The 23,784-nt window shown below is 46.4% G+C and overlaps 1 protein-coding gene across 1 annotated transcript; it reads left to right on the forward strand.

Moving 5' to 3' along the window:
* The first annotated feature begins 7,492 nt into the window (after nucleotides 1–7,492).
* HMGN5 (high mobility group nucleosome binding domain 5) lies at nucleotides 7,493–16,824 on the forward strand. Its single transcript, XM_040614532.1, has 6 exons — nucleotides 7,493–7,767; nucleotides 9,167–9,196; nucleotides 9,723–9,752; nucleotides 10,681–10,731; nucleotides 14,692–14,835; nucleotides 16,143–16,824. The coding sequence occupies exons 1-6, from the start codon at nucleotides 7,753–7,755 to the stop codon at nucleotides 16,188–16,190; spliced, it is 318 nt and encodes a 105-aa protein (XP_040470466.1). The 5' UTR covers nucleotides 7,493–7,752; the 3' UTR covers nucleotides 16,191–16,824.
* Nucleotides 16,825–23,784: the final 6,960 nt, after the last annotated feature.

The raw sequence follows: 23,784 nt of genomic DNA on the forward strand, positions 1-23,784 counted from the left end.
CGTGGCCACACCGCAGGTCCTGCCCCGGCTGCCTGTGCTGCCTGTGCAGCCACCCCGGCTGCAAAACCATTACGGCAGCCTTACAGGGCTCAGCTACAGCAGACAGTGTGGGATTGTCCCCGTTCCTTGCCCTTGACACCTTCCCGTCCCTCTGCTGACTTCCACCCAGACGGGCTGGCCATGCACAACTCCCAGCTTAGCATTTCGGATCTCCCTTTCCTCGGGCCCCAGGCTGGCCACCCATCCTATGGCTCCGAGCCACCACCCAGCCCTGGCTCGGACAAGCCCTGTGCACACTCCTCAAGTGCACTTCATTACCCTGAAGTACCCGAGGGAACTACATGGAAGGGAACACTGCAGAAACCAGGATTTCAGCCAGAATAACAGGAATAGTTGCACTTTTAACGCTGTTTTAGGCCAGTTTGTTCAACTGGGCGTTCACAGAGGATTGCTGCCCTGAAAGGCAGAAGATACAATCCAGAAGCCAACACCCTTGCCTGGTCTCTGGCTCCTACTCAGGACTCGGGCTGGACAGAACACATTTTTGTCTTCTGAACACTAAATCCTGCCTTCTCTGAGCCCGTCCAGCAAGTAACCTGCAGCTCTTGCTTGCTGTGAGCTCACAGCAAGCTGAAAGAAGGGGAAGTAGAGCTGCAAATCAGTACATGATGCCTGCCATGCTGCTGTTTGAAGTTTTTACATACTTGGAGATAGCCCTTGCATTCACAGTTGCAGAGGTCTTGGGGTTTTCCAGGACCAAGTCAGCTTCGGCTCACAGGCTTGCTCTCCCCGTTCCATCCTGTGTTCTGGGCACCTTCAAATGGCTGTTGGAAAGACTTGTTACAAAAAAAAAAAGTGCTAAAGGTAGCGCAGCTTTGTAAAATTTTGCCGTCTTTACTTAGTCAGAACCCTCTCGGGTGCTGAGACTCCCCAGGATCAGATTTTAAAAGCTGGTGGCATCAGCCATCTCCTAAGGCAGTGTGTGTGGAAGCAGCTTTAAAGGAAGGCTTACACACTTCTGTGGCTGCGGTGAGGACCATCTGGCAATGGTTAGTTTGTTATTATTTGCTTTGTTGATTTATTCTAACCCTTACCAATGCTTCGGTACAAGACAGATCCTCAGGCAAACTTGTGAGTTCCTGTCTGGGAACTTCCCCAGCCTCCTCCACAATAAGTGCAGATGCAAAAACTTCATTTGGGCTTTCTGCTCCAATATTGTCTTTTCTGCATATTCATTTTACACCTCAACAACAGACTGGTACTAGGAAATGTCTCTCTGGCTTCCTGCTCCTGACAAGACTGAAAAATTACTTATTATGCTTTTTAGATCTTTTTGCAAGTTATGTGTCAAACTCTGATTTTTACACAACTGTTTTTGCATTTTGCTTGTTTATGATCTTTTTTGTTTTCCACATCAGAGCACAAGTTCAACTTTTTGAAGGATGTCATCTTGCTTCTGAGAGCCTCCCATGTCCCGTCTTTTAGCTGTGTTTTATTTTTTAGCTGTTTTTTTAGCCACGCTTGATTCTCTCACATGTTTTTTTGACAGGTGATATGCATTTGGCCAGAGCTTCCAATGTGATGTCTTTCAGTAGCCTCCATGCTGCACAAAAGCCTTTTACTCTTTTAGCTACCCCCTTCAGCCTTTTTCAGGAATCCTCACTTTACAGAGTTCCCCTTTCCAAAATCAAGAACAGGGGATTTCTTCGGCTTTTGTTGCTCTGATCAGAGTGGTGACCCTTAAATCCATAATGGTCACTGATTCAAAGACTGCTTAGTTAGGTCCTGTTCTCCGCCTTCAACCAAATGAAGAGTAGCTTCTCCCTTCATGGCTTCCCTGGCCAGCTGCTCCATAAAAAGTCATTAACAGTGTCTAACCTCTCACCCTCAGATGTTAGCAGCTATGTGGTCTACATCATGGCACTGGACATTTCCCATTGCAGTTGTGTTTTCTGCCCTTGCTGCCTCCCTCGTCTTCATCATCTCTACTAAGTTAGCTGGAGTTAACCCTGTGTCATGAGGGTAGTAGACTTTTCCACTTATTTCTATGTTGAGAAGTCACCAAACCTGTTAATAATCTCCCTTGTGTTAGGCGAGGAAATGTATTTTCTGGTTTATTATGCCAGGCTGAACGTCTGTCCTACAGTGGGGTGTGCCAGACGCCGAAGGTGCCTGCTTTGCTCTGCCAGCTGTAGAGGGAGTCCAGCCACTGAACTCAAACGTAAGCATCTGCTTTAGCATAGATGAATCCTGCCTGTAGCTCCCCGGACGTCATTCTTGTTTTGCCTATTATATTATTTACATATCTCAGTATGAAATTTGCATTTTTTGCCACTGTGTCATCTTGCAGTAAAGGCATATCCCTCAGACCCTGCTCCTGAGCATAATTCCAGGCAGTTTTGGGGACAGGCTTCCATTCAGTGCTTCATGCAAGGTCAGGCACTGCAACACTTCGCCCACATGCATGACTCCTGCCACCTTTCAGACTAGCCTTTCTCCTCTCACCTGCGCCACCATAACCTCGTGTTTTTTGAGAGAATTGTACCATTAATGGTAGTCATTATGCGTTAAGAAACCTGTAGAGCAGTGCATGCTGTGTGAGAATTGTGAGGTAAAAGGCAAATAAAAGCATTGGCAACTGATCAGCTGATGAAACTACTGCTTTTGCTTTTGTGCTTTTTCTGGCTTCATTTTAGTAGTAGTCTTAGATTTGACTGCTTTTCCAAAGTACATCTTCACCTAAAGAACCAAAACTGGAGAAGAGAAATAATGAAAATACAAATTTGCTGTTGACGGTCAGCTTGTCTGACTGCGATGGACTGAAATGTCTTCTTATCTGTATTTTGTGTGTAATAGAAGTCCACGTTTATTTTGGTGCTTGCAGTCATCCCCTTTACTGTCGGGGACTAGGCAGAAAGCTGTAGCTAAGCCAAAGGCTTTCCCAAAGTAAAGATGAGGAAAAGAAAACGGCCTCAATGAGAATCCTAAGCCAACCAACAGAGTTAACACCCTCATGTTCCCAGATTAAATTAAACACTAAATGTTTCATTGCAGTCAATACTGAATTTGACACATAAATCAATTTTTACCCAGGACAAACCATAAAATTACCCAGGACAAACTATAAAATTAACCAAGCACAAACATCTTCTATAGATCAATAACCCACTCATCCCAATAGTTATATAAAAAAAGGCTAACGGACACTTTAAATGCCAGGTACATCACAGGAAAACGTGTTTTGCAGTATTTTGCCACAGAACAATGCATGTATTAATGTTATTTGTCATATGTGGCATGACTATGGGCACATACAGAACCCTAATTGCCCTGAACTCAGGACCATGGAGCTGTTGCACAGCTAGAGGGGCGCGGCTGAGAGCTGAACGTGTACAAAGCCCGTGTCGTGCTTGCTTGCTTCTAACAGAAGCTGTCATAGCAGACTTCGGCAAGGTAGCGAGGGCAGCCTCGCCATGCCTTCAGCCACGCCACCAGCACCCGCGGGTGCACCTCATCCACCCCTCTGATCCCAGAGAGAGCGGTGGTGAGGAATGGTGTAACCGCTGTACCTCCAGTAAGGCCAAGTCTTTACGCATTAGAGACAAGTGAATCAGGGAATGAAATGCCTCGAGGTCTGAGCAGCATGACTGTGAGAGCTGCAAGCCTGCTGAGATCCCATGGTAGAAAGGAATCTCCTGATGTTCAAAGCCTATGTGAATTTTAGCACAAAGGAACGGGAAAGCAACATCTATCTAACTGCCTGTTTGGGGAAGGCCAGACGTCAGTCACCCAAGTGTGACTTTGGTATATTTTGACTTTATTCAGCAATATTTTGATCTGCTTCAGTTCAAGAAGAAAACGTAGGAAAACATTGATCAAGTACTACAGATCTTCTCTGATATCAGGAACAGGCTCTCCTCCTCTGCAGGACATTCCTGACTTGGGCAACAGCGGGAATATCTACATGAGATACTGTGAACCAGCAAACATCTTGAAAACCATCCAACATTTCAGCTGTGGTTAACAGCACCATGGAGGATGCTGGAGAGATGTAGATCTCTGGGATGGCTGGTTAATGCACACAGAGCAACCAGGAGTCCAACCACTGGGGTATCAACATCGAGTTGACTGAGTCTTGCCATGTTTTGCAAAGATAAGGGGAAAAAACCTAAACTGACTTGTGACAGTTTCAGCCTGAAAGTTTGTTCTTGTACTTAGGTTGTCTGCAATTTCCCATTTTTCTAAAAGTTTCTCAGCATTTGAGCGTTGTTCTGTAAGTTTAGTGTGGGCCATATTCAGAATGCTAGTTTTGTTTTGACAGAAGTCATATGTTTCTGCTTGTAGACTGGATGTTTTTTACCTCTGGAGTCAACAACCTGGTTTGAATACTGATGCTTGCAGAAGCAGAATTCAAAATTTAGCATGAAGTTTTCTCACAGAAGTAGCACAAAAAGATTTCTGGCTTGTTGCTTTGATTTACTCTCTACGTAATCCAGTGATATGATATCATAAATTCAGGTTTAGGTCTTTTTGTACTGAATAAAACCAACCCATTTGGCAAAAAGGCAAAAAAAAAAAAGGTCACATGGTACAAACTAATGCTCCAGAATAAACTTATTCTCCTAGGCCTAATTTAACAAAAAAGTTTAGCTGGTTAGTTTTGTACCAGCAGTCTATGTGCCAGATTAGGTATATCGGTCCATGCCATTCTAGCGTGTCATCATCCCCATTGATTTGATAGGTGACTTCCTATTCTTTCCAGTTACTATTGCATAAAGGAATTAAATATAAAATTAAATATAATTGCACTTTTCACTTGGCCTGAAGGAAGGGTGTTTAGAATATCCATAGGCTACAATCAGGTCTGTAATTTTCTAGAGGTCTGCATAGTAGCAGCCATTTATACTTATAACAGTATCTCACAGCAGTTTATCCTGTCTGTTCAGAGGGAAGTGGTCTTCTAACGAACAATTATTTAGTTCAGTTTGTGGTTTAATGAACATTTTTAGAAAAGTCAAAACATTTGAAAAAATATGCAGAGGAAAAAGAAGGCATAGCAAATATAATGCAAAAATTAGTAGCAAATTTTAAATCTGTGCTTAATTTGCAGCATGCATTTTGATCCAAGCTTTCAAACAAATTGCTTGTCATGCAAGTTGCTCAGGAGCAGACATTGACAGACTCTTCAACAAATTCCTGTTCCTCTTCCAGAAAGGTACAAAGACTTCTCTCTGAATACAGAAAGAACAAAACAGTAACTGCAAGGAGACAGGCAAAACCCCTCAAGGCAACTGACAAATGCAACTAAGCACAAACCTTGTTGGTGATGGAGAACTTCTGCTGTTGGACACAGACTCTTGAAAGAAGACCAAGAGCTCCTGAAGTGTGTTGCAGACAAGTTTTAGTTCTCAGAAGATGGGAGAAAACTGTTGGAAACATTATTTAAAATCTTGATTAATACAGGAGAACTTGACGGTGGCATGATTAACAGGTAGTAAGCAAAAGAAACCCATTGATGCAGGAGCATGTTCTATTTATACACATTGGAAGTAAGAACAAAACAAAAGAAAATCTTATTACTGACAGAAAAGGAGAACAAATAAAGGACAATGCGCACACAAAAAAGCTGTGTGTTTTTGCTTCAGCCTTCATATAAAGCCACCCATTACTAAACACAGCCTTTTCAGGAAGATGACAGCAACAGGTAGCAGCAAGAAAAGACAGACTAAATTGTATTTGCCTGTGAGGTTACATGGAGGTTGGCAGTGCCTGCAAAACGCACTCCCTGGTATTTAGGCCAGTCATAGGCATTTTTGAATAATTGGTCCGCATCAACAGAGAAAATAATGTAATTTGATGGCTCTATGTTGACCAGAGGAAGGAGGAGAGAGGCAGACCTGTGGACAGAAAACTTCTTGGCTTAATTCCAAAGTCCAGGGAGCTAATAAACTATTGACATATAAGCACTTTGAGAATGAGGTAATGTAAAAAGTGACAAATCAAAAAGTCACCACGAGTCTGTCAAGAAGAGGGGGAACAGCTGTTCAGGGAGAAGCACTGAAAGGGATCCGGGGATTACAGGGGATCAGAAGAAAAATCTGAACCAACATGGTGATGCTATTGCAAAGTCAGCAAATGCCACTCAGACAGGTTACCTAATTAACCTGATTATTGGATATAGATGTAGGGAAGAATGCAAAGTTGAAGAGAGTCCGAGGTAGCCTAAAAATGATAAAAGGTTTAGAAAACATGGCCTATGAGATTGTAAGATCTATGGAAATTTGTTTAGTCTAGAAGAAGGAAGTTTGTGGGAGACTATGGTAGTATGTGAAATGATGCAGCATCTAAAATGTTAGTGTAAATCAATGCTTACTAATTGTTCTGTCTGCTAGACACTGGGCAAAGGAACTCTTAAATTCACAACCGAAGTTCTGTTTAGATGCTGGGGAAAACTTGGTGGTTTTAAGGACAGTTGAGAGCTGATGAAGCCTGCCAAATCTCCTTCATTGTAGATTTTTAGAGATGTGACTAGCTTTTGGCAGGAACAGGCACACCTCACAGTGGCAGCTCCTGCTTCTCCAGCCTCAGTTGCAAATTGCTTTGGTCCTAAAGGCGGTATTAGTGAATGCCCTGTGCTTTCCCCTAAGAAACAGAGGTGGTGGAAGGCCTGGCAGAGGCTGCAGCCGGTTATGATGGAAAAGGGAGCCAGTTTTCCTGCCCTCGCGCACAAGGCCCAGACTGCACCTCAGGGCCTACCCCCAACCGCCAGCCCCGGCCTGGGGCGCGCTCTCGGCCGCCGCAGCCGAGGCGGAACGGGCCGAGAGGCCGCCGCAGGGCCCTGGGCCCCCCGCACAAAGGCCGCCGGCCGGGCTAACGCGGGGCCGCGACGGCCCCGCCAACAGGTACCGCAAAGGCGGGAGGCGGCGGCTGCCGGGCGGCTGCGCTCCCCGCTCCCGCCCCGGGCCCGGCCTGTGCCGCCAGGCCTCAGGGCCCCGCGGCATGGCGGCCCCCCGCAGCCGGGCGCGGCGGGAGGGCCGGAGCCGCCGCCGCCATGTTGTCGTCCTGCGGCCTGTGGTAACTTTCGTGGAAGTTTCTTTCCCGGCCTCTGGGGGAACGAGGGGGAGGCACGCGGGGGAGCGGGGGGCGAGCCGTGGCCGCCGGGGCAGGAGGCGGCGGAGCGCCGAGGCGCTGAGGAGAGGCGGCAGTGTGGGGAGGCGGCGGGCCGGAGGCTGACCCCCCCACGCCCGCCAGCGCGCCCGGCCGCCGCGGGCCGCGTTGGGGCCGCTGCCGGCGCCCTCCCCGCCGCGGCGGCGGCGCCGTATTCACCGCGCGCTTTAGGCCAGCTCCGCTGCGCAGACAGCGTAGGGCCGCCGTCCCTCCGCCTGCGAGCGTCTCTCGCGCTACGGCCGCCACCCCGCCCCCCGCCCCCGCCCCGCCTCTCGGGCCGCTGCCCGGGCTCCCATTGGCCACCGCGGCCGTCACTCGGCGGCTGGGCCCATCTCGCGCTCCCCATTCATGCAGTTTGGTTGCGTGTTGGTGTATTTTACTGTTTGCAATAAAAGAGGGGGGGATTTTTTTTTGTTCAGTTTGTGCTGCAATTAACTCTTGGTCCTTTATACATCTTTTTTTTTCTTTTTTTTTTTTTTTTTTTGCTATTTGGCAGAACGGTTGAAACAGTTTTTTGGTGGTTACGTTTATTTTTTATATCTCTCTCTATCTATATATTTTGCAATCAACTATTAAGGTGCAACTATGCCCAAAAGAAAGGTAAGTACAAAAAAAAAAAAAAAAGATTAGGGGAGACAGATGGGGAACGAAGGGGAGAGATTAAAACAGCGATTTGCAAAATTACCTGTAAATTTTCGCGCGCGCGCGTGTGTGTGTGCCTATGTGGAGTTTTTGCATTTTTAATTTTTTGTGGATATCCTAAAGCGGAGCTGGGACTGGAGGGAGAGGGCTAGGGCGTGTGTCGGGGCCGCTTGGCGCGGGCAGGGGAAGCCTGTGAGTTCACTTTGGGCTGTTTTGTTTGCAAGGAGAAGGCTGAGCAGTGTCTCCATGCTGGATTACAAACAGCCATAGTGCTGCTGCTGCCCCTATGGAGAACACAGGCAGGCAGCGCTAGGCACGGAGGGCTCTGCCGCTCGTCCAGCGCCCAAAACCCCGCCGCCGAACGGCCCCAGCACCCCCGGCCACCTCCGGCAGCATTTTAGGGCGGATCGGGCCATTCCCCGGGAGGATTTGGGTCTAAACGGTGCCTCTTTCTCCTGCGTTTGCCTTTGTTCTCCTTTTTTTTTTTTTTTTTTTCCTCCCACTTCTTGTCATACCAGATGGTTGTGCAATGGTAATTTGGAGCCATTAGGCGGCGCAGAATTTGAAACTGTCCTTGAAGGAAAGCGGGGAAGGGATTCACCACCATAATTAGTAACTTTATAGCTCGACGGGCCCCACCGCGCACCCCCCCCCCTCCTTCCTCACCCACCCACCCCGCCTCTACCAACCCCGACGCCCCCCCTCTCATCTCCAAGCTCCCCAGCCCCGCCGCCCGGCCCGGCCCCGCCACTGCCAGCCGGGCCCCACGGGCCGCCCCTGAGGCCCTCAGGGCTCGGCGGGGCCGCGCTGCCGGCGCCCCGCCGCTGAGGAGAAGGAGGAGCCGGCGGCCGCCCCCACCCGCCGCGGCCCCCCCCCCCCCCGGCTCGCCCGGGGCGCTTCGGCCTGGCCCCGGAGAACCCCGGCCCCACCGCGGCAGGGCCGGGGGTCTCTGGGGCCAGGCCGAAGCCCCCCGAGCGATAGCGTGGGGGGCGTGGGCCAGGCCGCCGGCATTGTCCTTGCGCGGGGCTGGCGACGACCTTGTTATGGCAGGTAATTTGGCGGGAACTTTTTAAACGCGGGGACGCCTGGGCGTGCTGACGTAGGCCCGGCGGCCCCGGGGCATTGTGGGAGTTGGAGTCCGTGAGGAGATCGAGGGAGGCGGGAGGGGACACACACACAGACGATCGGTCGCCGCCATCGACCTTCCTTCCTGTTTTTAGCCTCCCCGGGAGACGGTTTAGCCCTGCGGGGGATGCTGGGGTTCCCCTCAGGCCCTTGGGTTCCCCTCAGGGCTCTGAGGAGCCGAGTGCAGGGGATGGCGCCACCCTCTCACCTCAGTCTCTGGCTTTCCTTGCAGGCTCCAGCTGAAGGCGAGGCAAAGGAGGAGGTAGGAGCTGCTTCTTTGGTTGCCCGTCCCCACTCCTCCAAGAACTTCTGTGGTGCTCCACAGAAATTACAAGTTCCCCCAGGGTGGGTGCGGGCGCGGGCCCTGTGCCTGGGTTCGGGGTGCCCGGGCTCATTCCTTGGCCTGTCACCTGAGGTGGGCACTGGGTGTCTTGGCTGCAGCCAGTAGCTCCGCTGGGCTGAGGCCATTGGCTCGAACAGGAACATGTCCCCTTCAGCTTTATGGGCAGTGGCTCAGTGACAGAGCCTTAATGGCACGACACCTGCAAGTAAAGAAACTTCATCACTTACTACCTCACTGCGGTAAACGGGCAGCTGCATAGAGTGAGAATGATTGAACTAAGCTGTGCTTTTGGGAGATCATCACCATAATGCCCATAATTTCATAAATCCCCTTTGTATGGGGCTTCGTGACGTAGTGTGCTTTGTTATTATTCTGGGTTGCAGTTCTGAGAAAGCACTGCTTTATATGCTCTCTGAATGTTAGTGACACATCTTTCTTTATGCAGCCAAAGAGAAGGTCAGCTAGACTATCCGCTGTAAGTATCTTTATTTACTTTCTTAATATTGCATCACGTGGAATGCTAAGTTCTAAGGGACAGTTACAGAGAAACTGGTTTTTTCCCGCTGGCACTGTGAAAGGCATGGTTAGAATATTGCAGTGTTTAAAAGTAAAATTCCTACTATTCTGTGTTTCCAGTCCATGAGTATCAACATGTTACAGTCTTACTTTTAGACGTTTCACGTGAGGTACAACCATCTTTGTTAACATTCAGTCTGGAGGCATGAGCACCCAGAGTCAAGGAATATCGATGTCAAGATGCATTTGTTCTTTGTAGGTCTTCTCCATCCACATTCCTGCTCATAGCTCCATAGAGTGCCTGCTCTATACTTGTAATTTGCCCATTGATTTTGTGGGCCCAATTGCTGGGTAAACTGAGACCTAGAGGGTGTAAATCTGTGTCAAGCAGTAGGGTTCAGCCCAAGGCCACAGCCTTAAACAGGCTCTTGGCATCCTTTTCTACAGATGGTTAGTGCACCCAGCCCTTTTTTAAGCCATCTTAGACATGCCAAATGGATAATGGTTGCTATTTAAAAAAGAAAGTACTTAATTTTAGTGAAAGCTAAGATGTGTGTTCATACTTAGAATTACGTTCAGATGTTAATACCTTTCATTTTTTACACGCGTTTGCCTTGACAGCAGACAGTAGCACCCAGATGCAGTAATGGTCCACTTACTGCTCCTGTCAGCATCTGCACCAAAGCCACTGTAACATACATGAGGAGATGTGGGTTTGGATAACGAAGCATACTGATCTGCCTCTGGCAGTTACTCCTCTATACTACAGAACGAAGCAGACAGCTCTAAATTATTTTCTGTTTGAACAGTTTTTGAAAGTTACTAACGTGTTGCTAAAACATACATAGCATTTGTCTCACTCTCTTTCTTACGTGTGTTTTGTACAGAAACCTGCTCCGCCTAAACCGGAGCCAAAGCCCAAAAAAGCAGCACCTAAGGTAAGTGTTCAAGATCTCTTGAACTGAAGTTATGCTTCTTGTTCTCAAGGTGTTTATAGGGGGGGGGGGGGAAAGATCCACAATTGCTCATTTTTTTTTTTCATTATTTTCTTTAAAGATTTAAGATTGGATTTCATGAGTTGAAAGAATGTGAAGGATGTAAAGATAATTTTATCCAATTCCTAGTGAAGGAATGTCGTAAACTGAACAGATTGGTTGTGGTGAGGCTTTACTGCTTGCCTTGCAAGGCCATTCTGAACTTTCATATAGTGCATTGTTGGGAAAACAATGCTTTGAATAGAGAACAGAGGGTCAATTAGAGAAGGCATTGAAAATCGTGCTTTTAATTACAGTTTCTTACAATGTTTTTATTCAAAGGCACTCTTGTCAGTTAGTTATCAATTTATACAATTTTAATTGCTGGGGGTAAAGTTCTACATACCCGTTTCCTTAAGCCAGATAATTTTGGAAATGTCAAAAATATTGGCATATCTGACAGTATACTTAAAAAAGAATCTAAAGCTCATTGTTGTTTTGGAGCTACAATTTGAAATTCAAAAGGGGACAGTTCTGCAATCCATGAGTATTTCTTTGTACCCCCTTCCTGTCACAAACTTCCCCAGTGGTCAGTTTGCAGTGCTTTTTTCTATCTGTAAATATTCAGATCTTATGAGGACTTTGCAGCTGGAAAAAAAATTCCAACAACAAAACTTTAGCGTTCTTTTTAACCTGTTCCTATCATACATTTTCTGTTGTGGTTTTGGACAGTCATATGGGCAAAGTAGAAGTGTGAGAGATGCAGGGGATGACAGGCTGGGAACCTGCAGCTTTTTTCTGTACATTTAAAAGGCCCTGCAATTGCATATGGCACAGTAGACTTCCAGATGATGAAAACGATTCTACCTCCCAAGTCCTGCTACGTGGAGCAACAGAGATAGGAAAAATGGACAAGAAGAAGAACTCTGCTTGTCATTTTGGGGACCCTGCATCTCAGCTCTTTAATGGCAGTGGTGTGCAGAGCAAGTTTTTTCACATTTATGTCTTGGTTGTGCAGCTGGATTTCTAGATCTCATTCAGGAGCGGCAGGGGAACCTAGGAGCCCTGCTGCTCTGCGTTCCTGTGGTGTGAGCAAGCAGCTGGCACACACTCTGGATTGCATCTCCCTGTAGTGGCTCATCCCTAGGGAAGAGGAGGGCCCCTGCCACTGGTGTTTGCTCTTCCAGCCCAAGTGGCAGAGAGCGGCTTGGGCATCTAAAAGTCCTGGGTTCTGCCTCTGCTGATGAACCATGCAGAGGTCAGTGCAGTGGCATACAATGCATGTTGTTGGTATTTTCTTTTTTTTCCAAGTTTGCTTTTTTAGTTATATGGAAACATCTCAGGGTTTATACACAAAAGCTGTGTTAACCACATCTTAAAAGTTGTGAAAATAAGCATTCAAAAGTTAAGGACTGTAGGTGACTGTCAGAATTTTGTTTGACAGTTCCCTGTGCAAGCTATATGGTGCAGTCTCCCTCTGGGATCAAAGACTGTTCAGTTCTGCCAGGAGTGATGCCTTGGTCATTGCCCCACACATTGCCCCCCTGTTGGAAGCGTATGGTCCTCTTGCTTCTAAGATGCTGGTTTGAAACCAGGATATTTGAGTTGCCTTTTTGGATCTCCAGAGCTTCTAATATTGGATCAATATCTCTGCAAAAGGGGATGTAATAAGAATTGTGCAGGCATCTTTAATTCTTGTTTCCCCCAAATGCTTAACTTTAAAACTTTCAGATTCTTTGAATGTTTCTTTGTGTGTAAGAACAGATTTCACCTTTTAAACTTGGACATAGTGGAAAACATAGAGCCTGGAAAAAAGTTTTATCACTTATTTATAAAACACATGACCTTATTACTGAATTGATGTTGCCATCTGTATAGAAAAGTCACTCAGGAAAATTAATGTAATGGTATTAGCTCAGAACCAGCTGAGAGGATGGAAGAACCTTGGAAACTGAAATATAACAATGTCTCCTTGGGTATTTATTTTCCTGGGCTCGCATGGTTGTGGAAGTGGGCTTGATCCCTTAACAGGATAGCCGCTAGCTTGTCCCCGGAAGCCGCAGATCTTACAGAACAGAGCAGAGGTCCTGGGTTCCTGCTCACAGCCCTTTGCTGTGACACACTTTCTCTTTGGTCAGTCCAGTCATGGAAGCCAGTTTCTGTGGATTCTCCTCAAATGCTTTCTTCAGAGGAGCTTTACCAGTGAAGAGTGGGCTACAGAGAATTACAGTTTTAGCTCCATTAATATTTTCTTGTCTTTTTCAAATGGGGTAAAGGGAAAGATACCGTCCTTCAAACAACCCCAAGTCTGTAAATATCCTTCATGGTTTACACTGGAAGGGCAAGTGACTAGCACACCTGGGCTTGTGAGTTTGGAGCATGCTGGTGCTGCTGGAGGAACCCTTCACTGTGGACTACTTACGTATGTTTCAGAGGTCTGGTGAGGTCTGTTCTAGTGACAGAGAGCAAACCAGTACCATAGTAGCAGTGCAATTATAACCTTACTGCCAAGCGGTACCAGAATACTTGGCTGCTGACAGTACTGTGGTCTTTTTCCTGCCTCTTGAAAGTTGGGAGGACTGTTCAGCCAGCAGAGGGGGAAAGAGTGAGTGGAGGCATACTCTTTCCTCCTCTGGTGACTCATCTCTTGGAAGGAGCCACTACATGTCACTGCTAATTCAGTCCCCAGAGAGGAGAGGTTTGTTGAGGGTGGGCACAGCCCAGGAGAAGGGGCCTTCTAACTGTATCATAGTAGAGTTTCCCAGGTGGGCTGAAACCCCTCAGCAAGGTCAGGCTGGGGAGTGGGAGGTCAGAGAGGAAAAACCTTCAACCATTTGAGTGCTACTAAGTTCCTGTCTTTAATTTTCTGCATTATGATAGGAATTGGTGAATTTTTAAGCATCAGTATCATTGAAGAATCAGGTGACTTTGCCCCTTATACTCTGAATCTAGGTTTACCTTTAGCAAGCAGCTCATTTTTAATGTGAATTAATTTTATACATTAATAAGCAAGGTGCTGAAGTAAGAAAGTATACTTTTTGTAACTTCCAGTCACTGAGACAACTCCATCTTCTGAGGGGAGAGAGAGAGATATATCTCTTCAGAATTTATCTGTTTATCTTCACTTACCTGTGAGGAGTAATTTTGCAGATATTTATGGTTCCTCTGTTGGAGCTAGGTTAATCAAGCAAGGAGCTAAGCTAGTCCGCTTGGTGCATTTACTTATTAGCAGCAAGAGGCAGATCCTCGGAAGTAAAACTAACGAGAGTCATGTTTGTTACTGTATTGGAGTTGGGATCTGACCTTCCCATATAGAAAACTGTTACTACAGAAGTTGTAGCATCAAGTGGTGCTTTGATTTAGCCTGGTCCACGTATAAGAAACTGAGCCTAAATAATAAATGCAAAGTTCTCGTTGTTACTGAAGTGATGCTGTTGAGCCCCCAACTTGTCTATCACACAAGTGGTTTATTATAGTAAAGAATATTTCTGGCAGCGAAGGGGGAAAGTCCTTTGACTATAGCTTTGTTACAGTTTTCTAAATAGGCGTTAATAGCACATCTGAAGTATTCTGGTATTTCCACTAGTGGTACATGTTCTTTTTGTTCTGTGGTACGCCTTTCAGCAGCACAGCAGAAATATGGGCCAGTTTAACATTTTTTAGCTAATTTAATTGAATGCCTATTTAAAATAGGAATTCTTTTAACCCCAGCCACAGCTTTTATATTATGCACTTCCCAGTAGCACATTCAGGACAGAACAGAAAGAAGGCACTTCTCCTTAGAAACTTTATCTCATCTTTGTCAATAGAAGTTCAGTATGTAGGAGCAGGTTGTGTAGATGGTTTTCGAGTTCAGGATGTGCTTCTGCAGATGTACGAAGTGGAAATTGGCATTTACCGTATCACGGTCTGTTTTCTTAACAGAAAGAAAAGGCAGCAAATGATAAAAAGGAGGACAAAAAAGCAGCCACAAAAGGGAAGAAAGGAGCCAAAGGCAAAGATGAAACTAAACAAGAGGACGCTAAAGAAGAAAACCACTCTGAAAACGGAGATACCAAAACTAACGAGGTACTTTACAGTAAACGTGAATAAATGCAGATGTATTGGTAATATAGCTGTGGGAGCTAACGCTTGGGCCTCCTTGTGAGAAGGTGGTGTGTGTCACTGCCATCCTGTAAAGACAGACTGACTGCAGTATCTACACAGGGCAGCTCCCAGGGAGAGCCTGAAAGAGTAGCGTTCTCCTTCATACTTGCTCTTGCTCTGTGGTAGAGTGCTTCCACAGGTGGTCTGTGCTATCATAGTGTCCCTCTCGGGGTTGGCACAAGAGCAATGCAGAGTATTTGGGGAACAGTGAAGCTCAGTAAGATTGCTATCCAGCCCTGAGCTGACTTTGCATATCCTGTCTGGACTGCTGGATTGCCTCTGCTGCTCAGCGTGGGTTGGTACTGTGCCAGAAATCTGGTTTTAAGTTTTACACAATTCTTTAAAACAATTCTTTGCCTCAGAACAATTCAGCAAGAGATCTGCAAAATAAACTTGGATCTTTTCTCTTGATCTGCAGGCCTCTTTCTTACATGTTTTTACTGTATCAGCTGCTTACCTAAGAGCTGCCATTTGCTATGACTAGCTACAAGCTTCAGTCAGCCTCTGCTGGCCTTTTCCTAGCAGATTTCTTGCTGATAGTGGAAGAGTAACATTTGCTACAGGCACCCTTTGCCCCTGTAGGCACAGACTAGCCCGTTGTGTTTTCTGTTGCTTTTGATTTACAGTGATCTCTGTTCATGAGTTGGGTATCATTATCCAGTTAATGGGTCGTTTATTCTTTCATTTCTAAAACTAATTCAGGAGCTTCTTTGCTAAAAAAATAATATGGAGCTAATGTACTTCAAAGGATCTTTGATAGAAGCTTTGGAGTTTTGATGTGTTGACTTAAAAAAATAATAGCAGACATTTTTATAGAAAACAGGTGAGAACGAATTTCCCCAAAGTTTGGACAATACATGAGTATTGCGGTTTGATGTGTAATTCCTATACTTCTCTGCTGCTTACGGAGATGAGGACTTGGTACTTTCCCTAGCATATGATTGATCTTAATGTAAAATACATTCTAAACTTCTGCCTCTTTGGAGGCTTTTAACATTCCAAGATCAACTCGACAATTAATTAATACTCAACTGTGTTATAATTTTTAGAATTATCAGCTGATGTGGTGTTGTGTGGGTGTTTTCTGTAGTAGCTGTGCATTCTTGTCTGTCTACACAAAATGTTGTCCATGTCTATGCTGACAAACTAGTCTCTCTTTGATGCTTGTTAGATTGGAATCCGATTAGCATTACAAATAATATTTCTATTCTTCCCAAACACCTTTATAGGCACCAGCTGCTGAAGCATCTGATGATAAGGAAGCCAAGTCCGAGTAATGTTAACCCTGCCCTATATCTCCATCATTTGGTATCCGTACCTCCATGCTGTATTGTTAACAGAGAGGAATATTTTTATCAACTATTTTATAAATGCAGGTTTTTTTAGCATGAATTTAATTATGGAACATCTTCATCTCGGTTACTTGGGAATTAAATCCCTAACAAACAAAACAAAACAAAAAAATTCATTGTTTTTAAATTTTGTGATTGTAATAGTTTGTATGGTACATGGAAAGAATAAGTGGTGGTAGCTTTTGACTTCTGTCAGTGTGTCCCTTTTTGTGTAAGTCATGCTTACAGACTTCAGACTTTAATTTTTCCCTTGTATGTGTTGTATGGTTTCTTAAAGTGGGGAGGTCTCAAAACAAATAACCGTGTTAAACATTCCAGTGGTTCTGTGGGTTGCTTTTATAAAGAAGGTGAGCTATTTTCATGAAAAACCTAAGAGCTGGAAATCTGTTGTTTCCCAAATGTAATTTTATTTTGTCAGTTTTGAAAAAAGAAATAAATAAAAGTGTAATCATGTTTTTAAATGAAATACAAACATTTCTTTTAAAAGGGCAGGTTGGTTGTATGTACCCACTGTTAGGAATTTTGCTGGATTTATCTTAATAAAAAAGACTCCTCAAAAGCTGATTGTGGTTTGTTGCTTGGGCTGCAAACGTACTGCTGGAAAGCTCCCAAATTCCAGAGAGCTGTGGTAGTGCAGGGCTTCAGGCTGAGGGAACTTATGCAGCTTTGGGCCACAGCACGATTAGGGCTCGAGCCCCTGTTGTCTGCAGTTACATAAACAAAAATGACTTTAGGGGCCAGCCTCTCAGTAGCCGAAATGGGAATAGATGATTTCAGAGGAAGCGCGCTGGCTTACCCCAGCTGGGAACTTCAGCTGGCGCTTTTGGATGATGGCTGACCTTGTAAACTCTGGTGCTTACTCCAGAAGAGGTGGCATACTTGGTGTTGTCCCATAGGCCCTAACCATTATAGAGGTTACTACAAATTCTGAAGGGTATTGTCTGGTTTTCTTTTATGTACCTATTAATTGATTATGATTTGGGGAGTGTGTGTGTCTTTCCTCTGAGAAATACTGCAGAAGCTTAGAGACTACTACATTTACATCAAACCCTTAACAGTATAAAATAGTTTTCTGTTAATGTAGGAATGTTTGTAGTCCTGGTTAAAGTGCATACTTCCATAACTGTTGTTTATAGTTTTCTTCCTTACACGTGTGTTACTCCCAGAATGTTGTTTTGGACTTACTTAGCCGCTCCTGGCCTGATAGCATGTACGTGTACAGAAGTGCTTTCCATTAAGGCAGGCTTCATTATTCTGGGAAATGACAGCTAGACTAGGCAGTAGTTAAATAAGGCTTTAGTATTGTTTTTACCCAGCCTCATTTTTGTTGCTACAGCTATTCTGTGCAACTTGTATCAAGGACACTTAAAATTTTCCTCTTAAAGCTTCCTTTTATATAAAGCCTCTTCACATTGATGACCAAATACATTATATGTTTAATAGGAAGAAAAATGTCTGCAATGCAGAACCCTTATCTTGTGCATTAAATTGTTGCACAGCCCAGGAAAGTGAAATTCCAAAAGCTTGCATATTTTATCTCATATCCAAAACCTAACTCAGCATCTCTGTGCATAGTGTCTTGCATAAAATGTGTGTTTCAGGATCAGTACCCCAGGGCACTGGCTACTAGATGATGTTTAATGTGGATTTAATTTTCAAGGCCTAAAGCACTGGGGATTTTTATTCCTGCTGCACCACCTTTCATCTGGTGAAAGCATCAGGGTTAACTGAGCTAGATCTTCCTTAGCAGAGAAGGTGAGAGAGTATTTAGGGGCCTTCTCCTTGGCAGTATGTTCCCTTAATCCAGCGCAGCTTGGGTAACAGTGACTGTCGGGTGTACGCTGTAGTCTCTCCTGCAGTGAAAACTGATGAGGTAGCTGGGATCCCTTGTTTGGTGGAAGTGTGGTGAATGCCACTTGAAGTTGATGCGAAATACCAATGGGCCTGTACTGCCTCAGGGAGAAAATGCATATTGCAATGAAATGTTTTATACTTGCATATTCCCCCTGCCCCTGGTGGTTTCTCAAAAAAGCACTTAAAAATAGCAAATCCCACTCTGCAAGGAAGGTGAGCTCCTTCTCCAACCCTTGGTACCACTGAACCATTTCTCTTTGGCTTTGGCCTCTAGTCACTGAGCATTTCAAGCATTGTTATTTAAATAACAGAAGGCGCTATGAATATGGTTGATAACTTTCTCCTTCACAGAGGGCTCATCCATACGCCAAGGTATAATCAGCCCGTCATATGCTAATTGAGGTCGTTCTCTGTGTCAAGTCATGTTTCTCTATTTTAATACAGGGGTTGTTCTACAGAAACATACAAGTGACTGTGTGGTTTTGTTCATTTCTTCCTCTTCTAGTGCCAGGACAAGAGTTGTTCTTAATTCTATAACTATTGTTATAATGAGATTCCTGTTTCAAATAAGTACAGAAAATTGCTTAACAACTTTTCAGACAAGCCTCACTCCAATTCGTAACTCTTCTGAGCAATGGGGTATTGAGCGAGCTGCACAACTGAATAGAGCCTGCCTTCTGCCAAATCCTCCTCATCTGTTGGTGCTGATGTCTAGACACTGGATCAAAGGCTAGCTCCGCGGCAGCTAACGAGCTGTGCTTAGTTTATGGTTGTCCAAAAAGTAGAGGTTTCGAAGGGAGAGAACCTTTGCACTGACCAGTCAGTTGGGTATATCTGCTTTCAGGTTCAGTTGGAGTATGTGGAGGAACAATCTTCACCGAGGTGCTTGGCCGGCTGTTGAGCAGTGCCCCGGGTGCCACCGGCACAGGTGTTCCTCTTCTGGTGCTGGTTATGAAAGTTTCATAGAATTGCTGAGCAGGCAGGGTGGGCTGCGGGGCTTTGGTGATCAATATTCATTGTAATAGTTATGGACCTTAGACCATGTGATGTGGTGAACAGATTCACGAGTCTAAAGACTGATGATTCTGCGGTGGCATAATGTTATTTTTAGCTAGGGGAAGAGATTTAAAGTGAGGTGGCAACACCTTGCAATGGTGAGATTCCCTTGTAGCTCATCAGTTATTAAACAAGATATGTGGGCAACTGCTGACTTGGATTTTGCAGTGAAACCTGGTGAAAGGAGGTGATGCTGCTGCTTGTAACGTTGTAGATATCCATCGTCAGTTGAAGCAGTTTGACAGACCTGATGTCCTGTTCAAACAAGCAGCCAGTGAGCAGCACCGATGCTGTTACCCTGCTAAGCAGGAATCCTACACATCGTTAAATCTTACATGTAGAGAAAACCTCTGTGGCAAGGCGAGTGCGGGCTGTGGGTGCGTCCCACTGTGCCTAAGTCATGTTGGGGATTTCAATGACCAGTGCCAGGCCCGGGAGGTGCTGTGGTGTCAAGAGGGTACCAGCGTGATTTGGGTGGGAATCGGTGTGGGCCCACATTATCCTGTCCAAACAGACACTGGTAGTGTACGTCTCTGGAGTCAAGGTTAATAGAGCAAGATGACAGCAAACAACGGCCCAATTTTAGTGCAACACTGAAGGGATCATGTTAATGCTTCAGACCCGTCTTACTGCTAAGGAGGTTAGTTATCATGTTTTTATTTGGTAGCAACCATTGGACAAAGCAAGGCTTTTCACCAGGGTTTTTGTTTTGGCATTCTTGCCAGGCTTGGTGCATTAATATGACTCATGATGTCACTTCTGGTGCAGCCTCCTAGCGCAGCATGGGGCTGACGTAACCAGGATGGCTTTAAAGTTTAAAAGAAAGTGCTGAGACTTCCCATTCCTTGCAGTAATGCGTGTTCTTACAGGGTCTTCAACAGCTTACTGTTTTGTCAGGACAACAAAAGGCGTAGAAAAACACTGCTCACCATCCTGGAAAGAGGTCTGAAATAAGGGGAAGCACCTCTAGGCTTATTCCTGCTGTTTGTCATCAGCAATGTGCTGGAGCAGCACAGGGGCAGGAGTGGGAGAGTATAGAATCATAGAATCACAGAATCATTTAGGTTGGAAAAGACCTTTAAGGTCATCAAGTCCAACTGTTAACCCAGCACTGCCAAAGCCCACCACTGGACCGTGTCTCTAAGCACCACATCTATGTGTTTCTTGAACATTTCCAAGGACAATGATGACACCACCCAGTCTCTGGGCAGCCTGTCCCAGTGCCTGGCCACCCTTTTGGTGAAGAAAATTTTCCTGTTACCCCATCTAACTCTCCCCTGGTGCAACTTGGGGCTGTTCCCTCTTGTAGTGTTGTTTATTCCCTGGGGGAAGAGACTGACCCCACCTTGCTCCAACGCCCTCTCAGGTGGCTGGAGTGAGCGATGGGGTCCCTCCGAGCCTCCTTTTCTCCAGGCTAAACACCCCCAGTTCCCTCAGCCGCTCCCCATCAGACTGGTGCTCCAGACTTTTCAAAAAAAAGCACAGAAGAAGAAAGGAAAGGAAAGGTATGGCTGCCATCAGCAAGCAGAAAATGAAAATCACAGTGAGGTCCTTGGGATTAAAAAAAAAAGGGGAAATGGAGGAAAGAAAAAAACAACTCTTAACACCTCCAAAGCACATACAAGGAAGGCTTTTGTAGGCACATCCTACATCCACCTTTGCTCCTTTGAATAAAGTGACTGCCTCAAAAAGCCGGAAAATCTGATGGGTCTGATTTTCAGATCAAGAGCAACTCCTTGGTAGTTAATGGAGTTATATCAGTGTTAATCTGATGAAGGAGAAAGAAAATTGAATCCCCTGAATAGAAACGGATGGCTCTTCTCATTGTCCCCGTGGTGATGTTCCTTACCCCTGCAGCTGACATGGAAGCCCCTGCTCAGAAACCTGATGCCCAGGACGGGCTCCAGGGAGTGGAGAAGACCCCTTGGGCCAGGCCACCGCATGGCTTTCGAGGAGCCTCTCTCATTTTGAGAGAACAATGTTAACGTGGCTTCTGGCCAGAGACTGTTCCAGTGCCCAAAAGAGGGGAGCTGGTCACAAGCAAGCGAGGACGTGGGTGGCAGAAGTCATCAGTGTCTTGTTTGGCCGCCGTCCCCTGCTTTTGAAAGTGTGATTAGGACTGGGTGACTGCTGGAGAGGATGGGGAGAGGGCCGGTGTGCTGCTCCCAGCCTTCATCTGCCCCGATGCAGCCACCTCTGCCAGTGCCGCTGGAAGAAGGCAGCGAGGGGCTGGTGGGAGAGGATCTCGGAGGACTGAAACGTTGCCTTCCTCCTGTGGCACCGGCGGGGGGATTGCTCGAAACGCGTCACATGGAGATGTGTAAGTGATGCCCAGATGCATTAGCGTGAACTTCAGATTGAGGTGTCACCTGAAAGCAGTGAAATGAAGTAGGTGCTTCTGTGATAAAAAGGAATAAAATCGCAAATTAGAAAGCTCTGTTTCTGAAAGCCTGGCAATCAGATTGACACCATAAAGCTCTCAAAGGCATGTTAATACAATTGGATGCATCTTAAACATTTCCAGACATTCTTAAAAAAAAAAGAGGGGGGAGTAAGCATAAATAACACAGGCAAAAATGCTGTATTGACACCTAAAAATAGAGTGGTCAAGCCCACTCCTCCCTCCGGCGCAGGCGGCGGTGTCGGTGCCCCGCTGTGCCCGCGTGCTGCCCCAGGGCACGGCTCGGGGCGCCGTGTGGCAATGCCTCCTCCCAGCCGAGCCAGGTGCCTCGCTTTCCTTAGGGGTGCAGGGTAGCACAGGCCTGGAATTCGCAGTCAAAGCTGCTTGCGAGTTATCTGAGAGCCCAAATACAGAAAAATCGACGGGGTTTTGTTTGTTTAACAATTCGGGGAGGGGGTCGAAATACATTTCTTGGAGCTAAAACCAGATGTGAGACATCTTAGCCACAAAGCTTTCTGATTCTCTTCTGTTTTTTTTTTCCCCCAGTAAGATAAAAGAAACTGCAGAGAAAGTTTAGATTGTGGCAGCTCTCAGGTTTCACCCTGGCTACGAGGGTGGTGGCAGATGCTGCTCTGCAAGACCGCAAATGATCTTTTTCGATTTATTGATAACGGGGGCCGCCGTTCCCCATGGCACACGTCTTGTCGCCAGAGATGGGCTGTCGCTAGGCCCAGGACTGAGCCTCGGCTCTCCAGCCGGATGGAAAGTTTGCTTGGTGTGATTTCTTCCTTCATATAACAGTATCCGCTGTCAGAGAAGTGCCAGCCGTAACTACAAGGCCAAGTCGCCGTTCTATTTTGCACAGAAAGCATCGTCTCTGCTAAGAAGGGAAAGGCTGGAGTCGCCTCTCCAAGCCTCCACACTCTAGTCCAAGGGAAATCCTGCAGGATCTGCCTTCCCCTAAGGCTGCCTCCTATAAATCTTTCCATGCTCCAAACAGAAATTTACAAATCTAGGCCAAGCTTTCCCCGCTCCGTTTTCACCAGCCGTGCTGTTACAGACTGGCTACATCAACATAGCTCTTTGGAGTAAACACTGACTTTCCTGCGCTGTGTTTATGGCCCAGTGGGGTCCTCCTCATACCTGGAGCAGTACCCTGGGAGTAATTAAAATAATTAACAAGTGTAATTAACTGTTGGAGGGTAAAGGAGAGTTTTAGCGCATTATATCAGCAACAATTAAATAAATTACCCTTTTTGTCTTGCAAAGAATTGACAGACGGGGAAAAAGGAGGAGGGAGATGTATAGACTCATGCAGTGGCACAGGGAAAGCGAATAGGGGTCGGTGGCTCTTGTGTTGGAAGACAAAGCAAACAAAGCGGCACCAAATGAAATTACCAAGTGGCAGATGCAAAACGAACATATTTCACACAATGTGTAATTAAGCTGAGGAACTCATTGCCCAAATGGATCCCCAAAATCGTAATGCTTTAGTAAGTGATTGGACAAATTATTGGAAGATGACCCAGTGGGGCTGTCAAACACAAAGACTCATCCACAGTGCCGGACAAGCCGAAGTGGCAAACCGTGGGAGGCTGGGAGGGGACCCTGGCGCCGTCCCCTGGCTTTGCCCCTCCCTGTCACCTCCAGCTGGGGCTGGAGGCAAGGGGACACAGGCTTGTACACACCTTTGGTCTGAGCCCCTCTGGCCATGCTCCTGGCACCCTGAAAGGAGAAAAACTTGCCCACTGTCACAGTGCACACGTCTCTGGCTGCTGGTGGGGACAGGCCCACAGCGGTGACTCCGGCGTGGACATAGCCAAGGTACCACGGGCTGGCAGGCTGCTGCGCGTGTCCCCGCGGCGCCCTGTGCTGCTGGACCCGGGCTGCTGGGCAGCCAAAGCCGAGGAACGCAGCTGATGCGTACGGCCCCTGCAAGCGTCTGCACAGGAACCAGCTTCCATCGGGCTGAATCACGGGCTCCTCCGTAACCCCCCGCCTGCAGGGCAGGCAGCACAGGAGGAAAAGGGCACCACATGCTTCTGCTCTTCGCAAAACTTCCCTAAATGCATCCCTCTGGAGTGGCAGGTTTGCTTGGTGCTGCCCTCGGCTGCTGTCGGGTAGGTGGATGTTGAGGTCAGGGCCACGACCGGGGCAGAGGAAGGTGGTCCAGATCCCCAGCTCTCCTTGTTGCTCCATTTGGGTACA

This window comes from Falco naumanni, chromosome 14 (assembly GCF_017639655.2).
Source record: "Falco naumanni isolate bFalNau1 chromosome 14, bFalNau1.pat, whole genome shotgun sequence".
Taxonomy (NCBI): Eukaryota; Metazoa; Chordata; class Aves; order Falconiformes; family Falconidae; genus Falco; species Falco naumanni.

Coding starts and splice junctions, on each gene's coding strand:
- HMGN5 (XM_040614532.1), top strand. Junction 9,753..10,680: donor GGTCAGCTAGACTATCCGCT/GTAAGTATCTTT, acceptor TGTTTTGTACAG/AAACCTGCTCCGCCTAAACC. Junction 10,732..14,691: donor CCAAAAAAGCAGCACCTAAG/GTAAGTGTTCAA, acceptor TTTTCTTAACAG/AAAGAAAAGGCAGCAAATGA.